The 20422-nt window shown below is 34.1% G+C and overlaps 1 protein-coding gene across 7 annotated transcripts in view; it reads right to left on the bottom strand.

Annotated features, from left to right (window-relative positions):
* Positions 1-20422, bottom strand: part of AMPdeam (AMP deaminase) — a 141922-nt gene that overhangs the window by 19057 nt on the left and 102443 nt on the right. For 5 of the 7 annotated variants that reach the window (XM_072523564.1, XM_072523565.1, XM_072523568.1 and 2 more), the window contains exons 3-6: positions 18810-18942; positions 13659-13824; positions 7184-7294; positions 868-1081 (exon numbers count right to left, since the gene is read on the bottom strand). In XM_072523564.1, coding sequence (XP_072379665.1) covers positions 868-1081; positions 7184-7294; positions 13659-13824; positions 18810-18942 — 624 coding nt within the window. The remainder of the gene's footprint in view (positions 1-867; positions 1082-7183; positions 7295-13658; positions 13825-18809; positions 18943-20422) is intronic. The other 2 variants (XM_072523566.1, XM_072523567.1) reach the window with 1 other exon arrangement.

The raw sequence follows: 20422 nt of genomic DNA, 5'->3' as shown, positions 1-20422 counted from the left end.
TTTGCTTCACTTGTTGTCTGAGAGTAACATATTCTTCTCATGTTCCCCTGATTCTGTCGTTTAGCCATTTACTTACCAAAAACGTACTTTTTTTCATTTTAATCATCTCTTCTAGGTCGTCACTGTATTTCTCCAAAAGTTTGCTGCTTTGTTTATTTTTTCCTTTAGGTGTTGATATATTTTTGTTGGAGTCCATTCTTCGTTTAACTGTTGCATATTCTGTAGCCTCTTCTGATATAGTGTTCGAACACTAAATTGTTGTAGAAGTTCTACTTTATGCCTCGTATTTGCGATTTTTTGCATCTCCTCATCTCTCTGGATATTGTCTTTTTGTCGTCTTCCGTATATATTAATTACCCTAGTACTAATCGGTGGTTACTTACATATTCTGCTTGTCTGTATACTCTTACATCTTGTAGTATTGTTTTGCTGGGTTTTCTTACTATTATTAAATCAATAATTGATCTTTGGCTTCTACTAGGTTCCTCTCATGTGTAACTATAAATGTTTTTATGCTGAAATCTTGTGTTGGTGGCCAAATCGTATTCTCGACATATTTCAATTAGCGGACTTCCATTATCGGCTAATTTTTAGATGGCTGTGGCAAATTCTTGAGGAGACTAGGACCCACGCAGGGTCGTAAAGCCAGAATGATGATGACAATGTTAAAATCTCCATTTAGTAGAATATCTTCCTTTACGTTTGTCTTATCTAATGCTTCCTTTAGTGCGTTTAGTGCATATACTCCAACATTTATTTTAAGACACCGAAACGTAGGTAATAATAGATGATTTTACATAACTGAAAATTATCTAATAACATAAAAACCATCTAAAATAAAAGAAAACTACATAGTGATATACTTACAATGGTCCATCCGCTATCATATTACACATTGTATAAAAATCATCAGTAAATGTTATAACATCAGGATATTCATAATTACATGGTTTGTTATTTTCCATATCCTCTTTGTTCATATACACGTTGTAAACTCCACTACAGTTCTTAAAAGTATGGTCTGTGTCTGGTATATTTGGTGCTTCCCACGGTGTGTGAACTGGAGGATGAATTCCATGGTCTAGAAATAAATCATAATAGTTGGGAGCAATACTAATAAACTGTTATTCCACAAAGCCTCAATAAAGCTTTTTATTGGTTATTACAAACACACAACAACATTAGGTTATTCGTACACAATAGTAACAAAAATATGTTAAACGCTTCTATAATATATTCGCACAACATATCACCAACTAAAAACAAAGGCACATATATATTGAATGAAAAGAGATCCCACTAAAAACCAATGTTACATTTTGTATTGCTACAAATACACTACAAATATTATTATACTATAAAAAAGAAGATTTTTGAGTGATAAATGATAAATTTATTATTATATTAACAACCTTACGTAAAAAGTAACCTAGTCACTTTTTACCCTATTCCATAAAATAAAAACACAATCTGCACTGGCAGGTGCAGATTGTGTTCTCTATACGATCTTGTGCAATCTATACAATTCTATTCAAATCTATATCCTTATACCTCCTATGGTTCTACACCCCAATTGAGCCCAGGCCACCCTCAGAAAACCTCTGCATTGGTTACGGTATGTATTCATTCGCCTCCACGATTGACTGCCAAGAAGATTCTCGTCCACATCCACATCTTCTGCCCATCGCTCGGTCTTCCAATAAGTCTCTTTCCCTGCATTATTGCATTTTTAAGTTTTTTTAGACTGTTTTTCTTCCATTCTAGATACATGGCCTTCACATTGAAGACGCTGTAGGCGGACATACTGAGATAAAGTTGGATCTTTGCAAAATTGATATCAGTTTTACGACTTAGGAGAATACACGTGTTGTTTGTACGTTCTTTTTGTTGGAATATGATTGTTCTGTTTTTCAAAAATCTTTCATTAGTGTAAAGTTGTTTAAAAAGTAAACTTGTGCAATTTTTAAATTTAAAACTATGGTTGGGAGATTTGCTAGATCTGTTCAAATTGTTACTTGGATTGATAATAGAATGAGTCAAAGAGAAGTGGCCAGACAGCTTGGAGTCAGTCGTTGTATGGTCCAAAAAATATACCAACGATTCGTAGAGACTGGATCTCACGAACGACGACCAGGATCAGGTGCGAGAAGAATCACGACGGCCAGAGAAGACCGTTCTTTACAACGCACTTCTTTGCAAAATCGCTTCTTTACGGCTAGAGCAATCCAAAACCGTTTTCAAAATGCCCACGCGTGGATATTAAGCATTTCTACAGTGAGAAGAAGGTTGAGGAAATTTGGTCTAAGGGCTCGCTGCCCAGTAACAGGATCTTTGTTAACAGCAGCACATCGACAACGCCGACTTGAGTTTGCTAGACACCACGAGCATTGGACAATAGAAGATGGGAAAAATGTTCTGTTTAGTGATGAGTTCAGGATAGGTCTTTATCGGACGGATCGCATCAAAACGTTCAGCAGATGTGGGGAACGATGTGCTGCTTGTGCTCTGGAGGAGACTCTGTAATGTTTTGGCAGGCATTTCATTCGAGGGCAGTACTGATCTCGTGTTTATTAATAGAGGAGCGTTGAATGTTCACCGATACATTACCGAAATTCTAGACGAGGATGCAATGCCTTTTGCTGGGTTTAAGGCGAAAACTTTATTTTCATGCAAAATAACGCGCGGCCACACGTAGCCAAGATGGTAACGCAATACTTGGAAACCGTCGGTGAGCCAAAAATTAATTGACCTGCTCAAAACCCAGCTTTGAACCCGATTGAGTTTGGGATCAACTCAAATGAACAGTAAGAAACAGAATGTGTGCTCCAATAAATCGTGAGCAGCTTCGATTGGCGCTCATGGAAGAATGGAAAGGATTTCCTCAAGACAACATCCAGAATTTTATCAAGTCAATGCCAAGTCGAATGAGGAGAGTAATTCAAAATAGAGGTGATAATACAGAATATTAAAAATCACGACTTTACATTTTTTATTTAAGAAAAGGTTGCATACTGCTTTAAAAAATATTCTTAAACATTACACAAACTTATAATGACAATCAATTTCTTGTAGGGTTCTTAAAAATTAAAAAATGCCCAAAATTTTAGATGGCTTCTTTTTAATGACGCGCAGTGTATATACATATAATATATTATATATTTCATAATTGTGCCTGATTCTCCACCTGTTGTTCTCATTTTTATGGGGCATACTATTCGTTCCACTACCCTTCTTTCAAAGATGTTCGTTCAGGCAGTGTACCGATTTACCAAGTTTCATATCCATAACTCACTATAGGCCGGATTATGATCTTGTAGATTCGTGTCTTAGTTCTTTGATGTACGTCTCGTCTCGTGATTTAAATATCTGGTTCATAGCAAAGTATGCCTTATTGGCTAGGATAATCCGTTAAGCTCAGCATCATTAATGTTGACTCCTAAATAGATAAACCTATCTATACGTATTCGTATAGACGTATTCTCGCCTGTTGCTTTGAATCTGCTAATGATACCTATTTTTGTCACCTGCATATGCTGCCAGTTGGACTGATTTATTGATAAGTGTGCTGTTTATACCTTCTGATGTTTTTCTAACTACTTATTTCACTGCTAAATTAAATAGGTTCGTGCCAGCCCATCACCCTATTTTAATCCTTGTGTTATTTGAAATGGGTTTGTTATCTCATGTTGTATCTGTATCTGAGCCACTATGTCTGTTATCGTCATTCAAATAAGCCTAACTAATTTGGACGGTATTTCAAATCCACTTAATATTTTGTATAAATGTGCCCTGTTTATTGAGTCATATGCTTGTTTAAAGTCGACGAAAATATTATAGATACCTATGTCATATTTAAAGGCGTTGCTTAAAACCTGCTTAACCGTGAATAGTCGGTCGAAGGTTGATCTTCCTTGCCTAAACCCTGCCTGATATCCTCCGATGATCTTCTCTGTGATGGGTTGTAGTCTATGCGTCTAAGCGTAGGCGCAAAATTTCGGGCCAATGCTTTTTAAATGCATTCATTTTTTTCGAATCCTGAGAAAACTAATAAGTATTTTTTAAAAATTTAAAAGCTGAATGAAAGATTACGTTATTTCCAAGGGCTAAAAGTCGCTGAGAACTTCTATAATGTTTATTTTAATAAGTTACAGGGATGAAAAAGAAGAGAAAATTTAGTGTAATTTTTAATTGGAAATATCTCGCTCAAAATTTTTTTTGTTTATTCTAAGGGACTTTCGGCCCTCGATAATAATATAATCTTTCATTCTGCGTTTAAATTTTTCAAAAAGACTTATTAGTTTTCTCAAGATTCGAAAGAAATGAATGCATTTAAAAAGCATTGGCCCGAAATTTTGCGCCTACGCTCTTAAGTATACTGGTAAATATTTTATATCCACTATATCAGATATCCGTATAATGGTCTGATTTTTTGTAGGGTATACTCCCAAGAGACATATAACTCAAAATTCTACAGTGTGTATTTATCTGATCCAAAGGATGTGACCGTATTGAATTGAATTGAATCATTTCAAATAAGTTGAATTATCTTGAAGGCTGTTCGTTCTATAAGTGTTTCTGCTGCTTGAAGCTATTGAAATAAACTAAGTCTTTTGATTTTGAAAGCAATTGGCCAATGTTACAACACAATACAAAAAATATGAAGAAATGTAAAACAATACAGCCCTGCATTTGACTCGGCCCGAAAGCAATACACTATATTAGTGTGACGTCAGGCTACCATTATTTGAGGATAAGTATGCTTTGATTCTAAATAAATCAGAGTGTCTATTCTCATATACATCGCAAACAACGCTTTCTAAACAAAGTAAGTATATATTTTCTTTTCGAAAATTAATATTTCCACTGTGTGAAGAAGTTCACAACGGATAATAAATTTAATGGATCTTAAAAGTCTAATTATGAAGTACAAAATATAGCTCTGCGCGTATTAAAATGTATGTTAAGGAAATTTTAGATTAAACAATCGGTTGCCCAAAATTTATATTTATAAAATAAAGATGCTTGTTGTACCATAAAATTAAAAAAAAATAGCGACATACTAGCCATAGGCTATAGCTTATTATATATACCTAAACAAAAATTATGGATATATGTATGCTACATATCACAACATACCGTAGTTCTGAATCCATTTTATTGTTGTTCTGAAGCTATATTCTTCTGGTACTTTACGTGGGTCATACAGAAAGTAAAGAACGATTGCTTATCATGAAGATTTCGTGCGCGCCAGTTACCTCTGTCTGTACCATCGGTAGTCACTACATCTTTTCGTATTTGCTTTTTTAGGTATTGTCACAAAAGTCGACAACAGCCAATCTGTTGGTGTATACATAGACAGTTTCCAGGTGGGTCCAATCATTATTGCATTGAGACATATGACACCTCATAAGACACCCCTGAACTTGGAGTCAATGTCGTTGGTATAAAGTTTATCAGGTTTGTTGCAGTTTGTTTGCAGTGTTTGCAAAGTGGACGTTAAAAATCTCTATTATGGACTTTTTGACGACAAAGGTCATGATAAAGCCAACTTAAACTTGACACTTGATTTTAAGCAAAAATTATTTTAAATAAAATTGAAGGCTACCACGACCATAGTCAGATTCAACGAATCGTCGTCCAGACTTGGATTATCTGTTTTTTGGACGACTCGCATGAGGTTCTATCTTAGCACTTTGGGCTCCTAGAGCCGGGGGAAGAATATATTTAAATTATTGACCCTTATATACCTGGTCATTCAGATCGTCGGTCATTGTAAACTATTGGTGGTGAATCTTTGAAAATTGGCAGAAATTGAAAAATGTTCCTCTTGTGGAGGATGGAAATGGTCCGGAAATGCTCCTTATATATATATATATATATATATATATATATATATATATATATATATATATATATATATATATATATTCTTTGTGAAGGATATTATTATTTTGGATACGACGGCGATGAATATATGAAAAAAAGAATATGTGGTAGGTGTAGTATTAAATTGAGATGCCAATTGATAAGTAGGAGTATTTAGATATGGATGGGCAAACTTTTGGATGTGGACCTAGAGTTACCTTCCGCGAGAAAATTTCTTTTGGGCCGGTATATGGTATGACGAAGCATGTAAATAATACTATTTGTATGAGTCTGTTTATTTTCATCTCGAACGAACATTTTGTATCTCATTCTACATAAGAGTGACCAACACATTAAGAAAAGGAAGGATCCGTTATATTCTATCTCTATTTTTAACCTTATAGTTAGATGTTGTGTATTCAAATGATCGAGAAAATTAGGAAGAATATTTTGACTATGAGGCCAGATGGTAAAAGTAGTATTAATATTTATATCAGAGTCATACTTGGCTCAGATGTGATCCCAGAATTGAGAATTCAATAAATATACCGGCAATAAAATGAGAAAGAGGGGTGCGTATTGGGGCTCCAGGTACCCTTTTGAAGAAATTCTCTTTAATAGAAAAATAAATACAAGAAAGGTATTTATTTGCAAGATAATCCAGAACCAAAGACTTCGTCATTCTTGTCAATGTCTAGATGAGCACGCAAAACAACGAGAGAATACAGGATGGAAATGTTGGTGAAAAGGCATAGCACATCAAACACCACAAGAATATTTAGGGAGTCAACAGTTTAGTGCGAAATTAAGCTAAAGAAATCTGTGGAACTGCCGACTAAGAAAAAAATACGACCAGTATAAGTAAATTGGTTTGATAATTATTTTGCTTAATATATATTTTTATTGCTTTTATAAGTATGTATGTTGCTACGTTCGTGAGATGAATGATTTTGATTAAAATTTCCACATTATACAAATGTAATAACAATTAACTTGCAGGTATATTATTAATTTAAAATGAACAGTTAAAAAAGCGTTTACAAATTTGTGTCTACAGGTGAATGCTGATTACTACATTTGAGTGAATACATATTTTTAAAAAATGTATGCAATAAGTGTCTGATCAACAGTTATTTTTTTTTTACATGTGTTTAATAGATCTTCTGGACAACCAACCTATCAAAAATTAGAAGTGTTGACAAAAGAGAACTGAACAAAAAATCACTCAAAATACAAAAATGTTATTCACAAGGACCGGTCTAATGGGCTTTTCTAAACTAGCAGTTCCATGTTTTTTACACAAATGTGAATAAGTTACCTGGACCACTTTTTAATATCTTCTCGACATTTTCAACGGTCAAAATCTTCAACATAGAATCGTCAAACGAAGCTCTGGCAGTTCTTAGTAGCACCTCCGCATATTGTCGATCTATGTCATAACAAGCAGGTACATCGGGTACAAATGATTACATTAGATAATTAGTTTTAGACCACAGCTATATCCTGAACTACTTTAAAAATATTATTTGGAGTTCTCTTTACTTACAGCTTTAACTTTTGTACTATATGTTACTTTTATTGTGTTAATAATACATTTTATTAATATTAAAATAAAGTTATTTATTAATATTAACATTTTCATTTTTTATTAAAATTAATATTTTTTTATAATTAATATTTTTTTATTCATGTGAGAGATGTAACTTGTGATGAAGAATGAGTATTCAGGGCAAAAATAGAAGAGAAAATGAGTTGAAACATAGAAGGGATCCTAATATAATTTGGAGAAATGGCTATTAATAGATACTGCAATATAAATACGTAAAAAAACCTTAGGAAAGAAGTTGAAAAATAATGAATCCTCATGGAGACAAAAAAGAAATCTGGGAAAAATAAAAGAGAGCAGAAAACTGTACACAGTGTTGGAAGAAAATAGGCCTACTATGTTCATTGCAGTCTCCATGTAATAAAGCTGAAGGAAGTTCTGCTTCTTTGTCGGTCCTGGTCTGCTTAACAACGTTTTTCCATTATGCCCTGTAGGATACTTTCCTTTGTCACTGCATGATGTTCATGGTTTTAAGATCTTCCTCTACATCGTCTATCCACCTTTTAAGGGGCTTTTCTCTTGTCCTATTTCCTTGAGGTTTCCGGCTCTGGATTACTGTTACAGCTAGATTAACTTCATTTTGTTTCTAAATGGAAGAGTGGAATTTTGCGCTCAAACTTTCTCAATTGATTTTCATCAGTGGTTAAAAATGTCCACGTTTCACATCCATATGCAACCACTGGTATAATTACTGTTTTATAGATTCTAAGCTTAGACTCACGATTCAGTAACTTACTTTTCATTAAGTCATTGTATTCATAAAAGCACTTATTGCCGCTAAGAATCCGTGCTTGTATTTCTTGACTGACGTTGTTGCTGTCATTTAGTATTGAGCCTAGGTAGAGAAAGGTGGGGCATATTTGTAGGTATGGTTGTCCGCCTTCATATTCTCATGTCGATTCGAGTTTGTGCACTCCATATATTTTGTTTTCCTTTCATTTATATTTAGACAAAATGCAGCGACTTCCACTTTCAAATCTATAGCTTTTTTGCTTAATGCCCTTCTATTGCAGCTTATCATGGCAACATCATCCGCATATACGTATATTTGAGTGGATCTTATATTAATACAGCCGTTCATATCTAGTTTTCTAATGATAGCTTCCAATTTAGAGTAAAAAGTGTTCTTAATAAGGCATCCCCTTGCCTAATTCCATTTTCAAGATCAAGTGTACATATGTCATATCCCCATATAATCTCAACATGGCCTTGGAACCCTCCAAAGTAATTTGTATAAGATTAACAAATTTTTTCGGTATTCCTAACATGGATAATTGTTTTAACATTTTTTGTCTATTTACTGCATCAAATGCCTGTTAGAACGCAATATAAAAGTTGTTAATTGATATGTTATATTCAGCACATTTTTCATTTGTACATTTTAACATAATATATGTATTTGGTCTATAGTTGACCTCTTTGATTTAAAACCGCATTGTTATTCACCAATGATTTCTTCCAAAAATGATTCTAGACGGCTGTATATAATTCCTGATATCTTGTAGACGACATTTACCACTATGTCTCTATCATTTTAGCAGAGTCGTTTGCCTCCCCCTTGTACATAAGAAGTATGATTCCTACTTTCCAATCCTCTAAAATGAAGTAAAGGAAAGGTTGCCGGTGTGATTCATAATAACAGAATATTGGGAAAAAACCAAACAAAAAAAACACCAAACAAAAAAACTCTCAATCTTGTATAATTAATTAATAAATCATGCTGATGATGTTATATTTATACAAAAGTGTGTGAGTTTTTTTCCCAATATTCTGTTCTCTGAGATGACTTCTAGTGTCCATATGCGGAAGATTAGTTTATGGATACACTTCCATAGCACATTTTTTATCAGTTCTGCAGTTATTCGTATATAGTTTCTTTCCATGTTGGTTCTTCAACTCTTGCTCTTGAACATGCTCCTTCCCCCCTTTTTTTAGTTCTGAAGGAATTAACTGAAGGAAGTTGAAAGTATCAATATTGAATTCGTTGTTATTTTCGCCTGATTATTACTTCTACTAGTTTGGACTACTTCTGGACAGAGAAAGTATGGAAGATTTTAAATAAATAATACAGAACCAATCAATGAATCTCTTATGTCTTTTAGAACTCGTATATCGGACCAGAAGATGATGGAACTAGAGGAAGAGCTGAAAACAATAAAATGAGACATCATCGGCCTCAGCGAAAGAAGATGTAAAGAAGAAGCTTAAATTACTGTTAAATCAGGATCCGTATTTAATTTTAGACTTTGACTTCAAATGGTAGAGTAGCATTCACTATACATAGAAAACACACACAAGATATAGTTAAAATTAACAGCATACGACCGAGGATTGTACACCTCATCTTCAACTTTTTTCGATAAAATGCATAAACTTAAATGGACATGGATAAGTCCAGATGACACTGTCAAAAATGAGATACGATTTTATCATAACGAACAGAAAAGAATGATCAAAGACATCAAAGTGCTTTACAAATTTTCGATAGGAAGCGACCATATATTAACTCGATCAACGGTACGCTTAAATGTCAAATTGGCAAGAAGCAAGATGATCTCAAAACCACAAATGGATTTCTCCGAAAAACAACAACCTTTATAAAGATACACTAACCAGACATTTACAAGACAGAAAACGAAATAGAAGATATTGAGCAAGCAAATAATGGCGTAACAACGGCAATAAAACAAACGGAAAAGGAGTGTTACCTGACAGTCGTGACCCATAAAAAAAGGTATGAGATAACCAACAAAAGACAAGATCAGCCCCTGTTCAAAATCACAAACCAGGGATCAGAACAAATGGGAATCAGGTGTGACTAAAGATCATCAAGACCAAGACGCATATAAGGACTAATCTGTTGCTAAATCTTAATATTGCTGTTGATGGAAGTCATGTTGAGGAGGCTGCATCGCATTAATAATTAGGGCATGAAATTCGGTTGGGCAAAGATAATCAGATATACGATAAGATTAACATAAGCTGAGTTTGGTAAATTGAACTGTGTATTTAAATCAGACCTACCCATCTGCCTCAAAAGGTAAAATTTTTACCAGTGTGCCTCACCATCTGCTCAATTATGGAGCGGAAACATTAACAATCAGAGTACAAGGTACTAAACAAAATTCGAATGACTCAGAGAGCTATGGAGCGCCAGATGATATTTGACAATCGATGGACAAGACGTATTGTCGAGTGGAGGTCAAGACAAGAAGAGAACTGACTGACGACAGAAGCGTGTTAGCAGTAACTGGATGTAAGCCGTAGACAGAGACAGATGGAAAGAGACTTATGCCCAGCAGTGGATACGTATAGGTTGATGAAAATGATTAATGAATAATTTGCTATCAAATATTTGGTTTTATCTGTTTTGCAATATACAAAAATATTGTTTTCATCTTTGTATTTATACAGGTGTATATGAATAGTCTATTTGTAATGGAATAAAATTCCATTTAAAATTAATTTTTTCTAAGAGTATCACCAACTAATGCAAACTTCTAACTTTTAATAAACACAAATGGTATAGCTGTATTCCAAATACATTTGAACCCATAAATATAGCAAAAAATAAAAAAATCAAGCCATAGTTAAATTCTAATATATCACTTATTGAAAAAAATAAGTAGAAGAAACTACATCTACATCCGAATTTTTAGTGAATCATAAAATTTATATTTCTAAGTTCAAACGAATTAAAATATGTATGTACATATTATCGTATATAAACAGTACAAGTTTAAAGATATGAGCCAACAGGACTAAAGCGTCTGATGCTGTCCTGTGTATAGCACGAAAAAACGTTAAAAGAATGCACCATTGCCCAGTACGTTCAAATGACTGGTTTTTGATAGTCTCCCACGGTATATCAGTAAGTATCGAGGTGGTGAGAGTGTCTTGTAGACAAATCTTGTAAAGAAATTGTAGACTACTGGGCAGATACGTTGTCCTAACCGAAAAATACTTCTTTTTTACTAAACGAGGCTATTTCTCTATTTTTTGTTATCTGGATATTGTAGTCTGTATATTTTGCCCTTAATATCTAAAAGCTAATGTTATCGCCCTATCTCGTTGCTATACCACCTTTTCAAAATCATGGAGGGTATGATCCTATATCATATACAAGTGTATGATGTAAGTATATTTAAGTTTCTCTGCAGCCGAGTACGCGGCTAAATTCTAGAGACTCTCGACACACGCCTCGACATACAATGGTCCCTAAAATCTACTCCATCGTAGGAATAGCCCCCCTAAGATCAGAGCAGCTGTACCCGTAGAGGCCGAGAAAGACAAACAAGCTGAGGACCACCCTCACCCTCTGCATGATCACGCCAATCATCCCGCCCGACTAAAGTCACGCTGCAGCTTCCTTTATCACACAAAACAGCTGGAGACCTTACCAAGCGGATGGAAGAGAGAACTTTGGAGTCGACACGATCCTTAAACCTCTACTTAATCATAAAGGTCATATTATCATGGCATATCAAAGGCATATTATCATGAACGTATAGTTTCCGGCACGTAGCGTTTCCAGTCAAGCAATCGGACTGCACGTTCTCATTTTCATACAAAGAACGTTTCAGTTTGGTTTGGTGAAGATATGATCTCGCTTTTCTCGACAAGAGTTATGTGCAATTGCTCTTCTACTTAACGATGAAGAAAGATAAACTGTAGTAAAAAGAAGGTTTGAAGTACATCCAATGCTAAGAGAAAGGAAAAAGGAAGGTGAATACTGGATATTATATAAAGAATTAATTGATGACGATGAAAAATATTATGGATGTTTTAGAATGAATAGGATTCAGTTTGAATAAATTTTAAATTTAATTACACTTTTAGTTAAAAAACAAAATACTACATTTAACGAAGCCATACATATCAAACCAAAGAGTATTTTTAAAAAAAGAAGAAGTATCACTTTCGTGCAAAAGTCCTAATTGTTTATCACTTCCGTGATTAATTGTCACAAAGCAATAAAAACACATGCATAAATGACAAAATAGTCTCAAAAATTATTTTTTTAAATATTCTGTATCAAAATCAAACAAATACCTAAATAAACAACCAGACAAACAAGAGGAGAAACTCACCCCTAATTCACATTATCCGTACCAACAGGTTTCGACTCGTTCCGTAGCCGTCGGCATCCGTAAAATATTGTTTTCGAATATACTGAACCGAAACGTTAGGTGTGTGATACGATACGTTCTGGTCAGTGTGAGTTGCTCATATTTAAAATCATTTAAATTATATTTTTCGGAAACTAAGCGCTACGTGCTGGAAACGCAACGTGCATGATAATATGTCACGACCTTAAGAAGAAACTATCTGCCGGATCAAACTTATCTTTCTTTATTTGAAAATCCCTAAAACCGGCTGCGGAGTGGATTGACAAGCTGCAAGTACAAAATGAAAAAGTGGGGATACGCTGAAGATGATATGTGCTGTGCAAACCGATCATTTACTGGTGTGCGAACAACCACAACAAATTTGTATCAAAAGACCTAAAGCTAAACGGCGAAAGAGCCCTGGATGTAGTAAAGCACTGGAAGCTCACAATTTGACTGGAAGAGGACACGGAAAAGAGGTAAGTAAGTAAGTTGCCTTTAGTATAAACTTCTTAAATTATTTTTTACACTTTCCATGGACACTCTAATTTAATGTGTGAAATAAGAGTGAGCACTAACAGCGCAGTCACTGACTTTATCTGATCTGCAATTCAGGCCCAGCGATATATTGGAGATGCACTTTTCGCTTCAGGAACATTGAATGGACAATTAAAACATGTTAAATAGGAGCTATTTTGTTTTCACTTCACGAAAAAATTACAAAAAACTTGTAAACTGGAAAAGTGATTGTTCTCACACTAAATATCTCACACTACATGGTATTTTTATAATTATGCGTTATAAATTTTCAACAAAAAACAAATCAGATGTAAATATTGTTTTTCTACTTATTTTAAGCAATAAAATCTTAAAATGGCACTATTAGCTCAATAATAGTGGATATTTTAAATTATTTAAATCAATATTATATAATCTAATAAAAAACAAATTAAATAGTAGTAAGCTAAAACTTTAAACTTAACTGACTGGTTATATAGTAACTACATAATATATTACAATATATACTTAAATCAAAACTATTTATTTATTCGTTATTTTATTTTTTTGTACATACTAACCTTCAATAGACTGTTTCTCGTCGTGTTTTTGTTGTTCCTTATTAGGATCCAAAAATCTACCTGCAGTGGAAGAAAAGTTTTGGTAAGACATTTCCATATACCGTTTTCGAATTTGCAATGCCTGAACAATGAGTTTGGAAGCTCTCTCTAGATCCTCAAGAGGTACCTAGTAAAAAAAATTAAAAAATTCGTCAATTCGTAAAATATAGGAAAACTAAACCAACGAAAAAAGGCTCGTGCCGAGCGATTAAAGAAATTAATCATCAAAACATGTTTGTGATAGGTGACGAATCGTGGACTTCAACTTCAATAAATGAAAGTTGTTCACGAAAGAAGCATTTGAAAACAGAAGTTTTCTGGTAAAACCAAAATTGTATAAAAAGTATAAAAAAGTGGATAATATTTTGAAAATAAATCAATCATCCAATCAAAAATTATTAACAATCTGGTTCCTGGTATATAAATAAGATTACTTTCAAACATTATTTTGAAAAATATATCATTCTCACGTCTGCAATGAACATAACTTAAAAAATGTTCATTCTTTAACTGAAAATAGTCGAGGAAATGAAGCAATAAACCTTCGAAAATCGGCGCAATAAGACGGATTTAAATGCAGTTTGATGCATTCAATTCCTAAGAACGTCAGGAAATTTTGTGAACTAATTCGATCATTAAGAAATAAAAAATTGCATTTTTGCATAAGAAAAATGCATTTGGAAAATTAATTTTCCAGAGTTTCAAATTAAAAAAGAATTAACTCGGCAAATATTGAATAAAATGTGCCTGAACACGAATATAATGTTGGGGAAAGTTACCGGGTCCTGGTGACCAGCAAAGATCCAGGTTCAAAAATTTATTTATATTTATTTAATTTGTTTTAATAGGTAACGGGTAGGAACTCCATTGGATAGTCCATTGGATAGTCCTATCAGGGGAAATGAATCAATCCCTGCCTTCCGCAGATTCCAGGTGTTTCCTGGCCCGGGAAACTAGTACCTGTTTAGGGTCCTTGTCCAGGGTTACGGATGAAGTCCACAACGGCATTCGTGGCGGGGAAGAATATCTTCACTACGGCATGGAGGGCGGAAGTGGCAACCTTTGATTTTAGGGTTTGTATAAAATCAAGCTGCTGCCTTGTAGTTATAGTCGTTGGATCGTCAAAGGCTAGAGGAAGAAAACCTTGATCACAAATTACCCGGTCCTCCAGGTTGGGGGTTGTGGCATTGGACTGATTCTCCAATACTCGTCAAAATTTTAACATACCAAAAAGCCTAAACAAAGCCTCGGAACTTTAGATGGGTTTTCGAGGAAACGACCAAAGCTAAGAAAACGGATTATGAATATTGGTACATGGAATATACAGGGGATAAACCAAAAGATTGATATCATTGTGCCTGATCTAGAACAAATGAAAATGGATATTATAGCACTAACTGAAACAAAAAAAAAGGAACTGGCACTCATATGGTAGGAAATTATATACATATATTCACTGGAGTCCCGAAAGATAAAAGAGCCGCTAGGGGAGTATCAATACTAATAAAGAAAAAACTTAAGAATAATATTACAGACTGGGAAACAATTGATGAAAATATCCTAAGAGTAAATATAGACATATATGGGCACAAGATTACCATGATAGCCGCTTATGCCCCCTCTGATGATGCAACAATCAACGTGAAAGAAAATTTCTTTCAAAAAATCGAGGATATACTTAACAACATAGGAAAAAACAGAGAAATAATTATGCTTGGGGACTTCAATAGTAGAACGGGATATCAGAAAAACAGTAGAGTAGTAGGACCTTTTGGAGAAATGGCAACTAATGATAATGGCGGTAGACTTATACACTTATGTGAGAGCTATGAGTTAAAAATTAGCAATGGATTCTACAAACATAAGGACATACATAGATATACCCGGATTCAACAAACACGCAATCTAAAATCAGTCATCGATTATATTATTAGTAAACAAAAATCTGTATTGCAGTGGAATGATGTAAGAGTTCTCCGAGGAATAACATCTGGGTCCGATCACTACTTAGTAAGAGCGAAAATTTTGTTCCCACTTAAGATAATACACGGAGACCAAAACCTAGAAGACAAGCAAGACTTGCAGACAGTAGATACTCCGAAGTACAACTTCAATAGTTTTATAAATGATAGTACTAAACAGCTATACCAACGACGACTGGATGAAAAACTACGAGAAATAGAGAGACAAACATTTTCAAATATTTACGAGAATATTATTGCTAGTTTACACCAGGCCTCTAAGGAGACACTCGGGACACAGCAAAACAAAATTAGTAACAAAATATGGTGGAACGAAGAAATCGAATATATGGTAAAACAGAAAAAAGAACAGCATTTAAAATGGCTAAATACAAAAAATACTGAAGACCATCAAGCTTATAAAGAAGCCGATAGACAACTACGAAAAATGATAAAACAAGAAAAGAATAAAACATGGGATCAGAAATGTCAAGAAACCAATACATACATCGGAGGGAAGCAATGTACAGAGGTATGGAATTTTATACAATCAGTAAAAAATACAGGAAAAGACAAAGCACACATACACACCATAAAACCAAGACAATGGAAAGATCACTATGAAAGCTTGCTGACAGATACAAGACAAGAATACCTAGCGAACTCCCCAACACAGTCAGTACATATACAAGGAGAGGAAGCGAGGGTAGACATCGAAACAGTAAGGAAGGCTGTAATGACCCTAAAGAATGGTAAATCCGCTGGACCTGAGGGAATCTATGCTGAAATGCTTAAGAATGGAACTCATAAACTATTTGAAATATTAACTTATGTGATCAATCAGTGTCTAAATGGACACCCAGTACCAGAACAATGGAGAACGGCATACATGTCCTCAATACACAAAAAGGGGGACAAAAGGAATTGTAATAATTATAGAGGCATATCGGTAACCAGCACCCTGAGCAGACTGTATGGACGAATTTTGAGAAATATGATCGAGGAAGAATATAAGCACAATGAAAGGGAAGAACAAAGCGGGTTCCGTGCAGGAAGATCGTGCACCGATAACGTATTTTGTCTTAAACAAATAATAGAAAATAGATCGGCTATGAATCTAGAAACTCATATTACTTTTGTAGACCTGCAAAAAGCATATGACAACATCCCCTTAACAAAACTGTGGACAACGTTGAAAAGATCTAACATCAACCACACATTGATAAATGCTGTACAAGAACTATATAGAGACTCTAAGGCACAGATAAAAACAGGAAAATATCTAACGGAAGAATTCCTAGTTACAAAAGGCTTGCGACAGGGATGCTGTATCTCACCAACCTTATTCAAGATATATGTTGCAGCGGCATTGGAAAGATGGAAAAGAAAGGTACATAGGATGGGTATAGAGCTTAGCAATGAATGTATATATACACTCCAGTTTGCTGATGACCAGGTAGTGCTAGCGACCGACAGGGAAGACATGCAGTACATGCTAAGAAAACTGATAGAAGAATATAATGACTGGGGAATGAATGTCAATACAACAAAAACCAAATATCTTTGTATTGGAAACGAGTCAGATAACATAGACCTCGAAAACGGACAACATATTTCCTGCTGTCAGAGCTATGACTACTTGGGTGTTGCCTTTGACAATACAGGAACTGATAAACGGGAAATAGAAAAACGAATCACTCAAGCAAAGAAAGTCTTAGGATGTCTCAATAGTATACTGTGGAGTAAAGAGATAACGAAAGGAAGGAAATTTAATATATATGAGACCATGATTAAAACTACTCTTCTTTATGGCGCTGAAACATGGAGAATTAGTGAAAAGAACAAAAAGCGAATAGAAGCAGTAGAGATGGATGCAATGAGAAGATCTTTAGGTATTTTCAGACGAGACCGAATCAGAAATGATGTAATAAAACAACGTATGGGAATAGAAGGAAATATAACTCAAGATATAGAGAAGAAACAATTAAGGTGGTATGGGCATGTTCAACGGATTCCAGCATCAAGACTCCCCAAAAAAGTAATAGAATGGCAACCGATAGGTCGACGGAAAAGAGGGAGACCCAGATTAGAATGGCAACACGGCGTAAACAAGTCCATGAGCGAAAGAAATTTAACAACAAACGACTGCGAAGATAGGAAGAGATGGTGTTTAGGTATCGGACAACGTCGAAAGACGTTCTAAACCGATGTATATATATAATTTGTTTTAAATTAAACACTGCTCTTTAAAAAGTTGGTAGCACTGATGCTACCTTTAGGCTACTTAAGGTGAGTTCTTTTGAGAATCTGCATAAAACGCCCGCAGACGAGGTGAATACGATGACGCTCTGTTTGATGATGCTTTGTCGATATGATATTTATATTTAATGACCTCGAAAACCCCCCAAGAAACAGGTTTTGTAATGATTTTATATGGAATCTGCAGACAACTTCTTAGACGAGGTAGGTACTGTCCTCCTTAGGCACCAGATACATCGGAGATCTTTGCCGACATGATATTCGTGTTCAGCGACCTCCAAAACCTCCGAGTAGCAAAATTTTACGTAGTTTATTACACATTTGCTGAGTTAAATTTTTTTAAATTTTCAACTCTGGAAAATGCATTTTCCAAATGCAATTTTTTATTTCTTCATGATCGCATTAATTCACAAAATTTTTTGACGCTCTCACGAATCGAATACACCAAATTGCATCTCAATCCATCTTACTGCGCCGATTTTCGATGGTTGAGCCGATTTTTGTGCTTCATTGCCTCGACTAAAAAGGTATAATACACTTTCTTTATTCGCATTTGTTCGTTTATCGTTTCTTTTAGTTGTTATAAGTTCGCTTTGCTGTATCAATATTGTCGGGAAGTTCGTATTAATGTATATTCTTTATGAAAGAAGGAATCACTGAATTAAATCATCAGTACGACATTGGAGCATGGGCTGTTCCCGAGGAGAGTGGAATAACAGCTTAAGCACTAAGGTAGCACCTATAGGAAGTTAAAACGCAATGCGCAATTTGCCCAAAATCAAGAAGGAAAAAGAAGGCGAAACAAAGAGGAAGTATTTGTTTTGAACGATGGTATCATAAATAATTTCATTAAAAAAAATTACAGTTAATATGCATTATAAAAATAACTTACTCCACTCGTGTCTTCTCCAGAAATTGAAACACGTTGGAAGTGCGGTACATATAAATCATGATCATCAAGTTCATCTACTTCGGCAGTTCCTTGAATTGATGGTTCATAGTGACTACGCTTATCTTCTAATACCCTAAAACAAAACAAAAATAACTTATATATCTTACTAAATACAAACTCCAGCACAAAGCTAAATAATAACTGCTATTTTCGCACTAAAGGAGATTCAGAACAGCTACTACGAGTATAAAGAGAAATTGTATAACTATGTATGCCCCGTATGCAGCAATAAACCAAATAAATATCCGGCACATGTTAAGAAGATAAACAGAACAAAAAACATAAAAAATTGAAATTATTTAAGATATCAACAGTTTTGTTTGAAATAGTATTGGAAAAGATTATAAAAACAGTAGACGAGAAACAAATCATTTTTTAAGAAAGGATTACCAATGCCTCACTTTTGCAGACAATATATCACTACTAGCTAAAACAAAACAAATAAAAACCAAAAACTGAAACAAAACTAGTTATAAAACAGATTTGAAATAAACAATAAAAACTGAAAATATAGTCATAGAACAAAAACTATAAACAAGAAAACCTTAATTTTGGAGAACATAAAGTTTATTATTATGATTTTGAGAAGGTCGGTAGGTTCACATACTTGAGAGTTCCGTTAAAAAAATATGGCCAGGAAAAGAAAGTAATAAGTGCTGGTAAAATATTATCATAACTAACCAATTCTAAGAAATATATTTAAATGTAAGTTTCCGTAAGACAAAAGTTTTGAATCGGCTATACTATACTATAGTTGATCAGTAACTTGTTTAGATAACATTTTATTAACAAGCATAAGCAATGAGATAGTTGGTTGCGGTATTGTGGACTCATGTATTTCTGATCATCTTGCTCAATTTCTCTACTTAAAAATAAAATCTGATAAAAATCATAGTGCTAATACATACAGAAGACATATAACAAGTAATGGCATCCTGATGTTAAAACAGTCGTTAAACAACGTTGACTGAGCTTCAGTTTTTTCTCTCAAAACAGCAACAGAATTAGCTCAATTTATTACCGAAATATATGTAAAGTTAACTGAAATTAATTTTCCATTAAAAAAATCACAAACTCATAGTAAAGCTCCAATTTCTTGGTTTGATGGTGAACTAAAAGAAATGCGAGAAAATCTTTCCACAGTCAAGATAATTGCTGATGTTACAAAGGAATATAGTGAGTATAAAAAATTTAAGAAACACTATAAGCTTGTTTCGCATGAATTACTGTTGGAAAAATGCATAAATACGGTATTAGGGGAAACACTCTTAATCTATTTAAATCATACCTAACAAATAGAAAACAGGCAGTTTTTCTTAATAACAGCTATTCTGAGTTTAACACTGTCGAATATGGTGTACCTCAAGGTTCGATATTAGGACCCACATATTAGGACCCACTTTGTTTCTTATTTATCTGAACAATTTATTTCACTACACTTTTCCTATAAAATGTGTTTGCTTCGTAGATGATACAACTCTCATAAATACTGATATTAATCAGAATAATTTAAAAATTAAAATAGATAGTGATACCCAGAAAGCAAAAAAACT

The sequence above is a fragment of the Diabrotica undecimpunctata genome, chromosome 2 (assembly GCF_040954645.1).
Source record: "Diabrotica undecimpunctata isolate CICGRU chromosome 2, icDiaUnde3, whole genome shotgun sequence".
Classification (NCBI taxonomy): Eukaryota; Metazoa; Arthropoda; class Insecta; order Coleoptera; family Chrysomelidae; genus Diabrotica; species Diabrotica undecimpunctata.
Note: the sequence above shows the minus strand (reverse complement) of the source record. Positions and strands in the feature narration are given on the sequence as shown.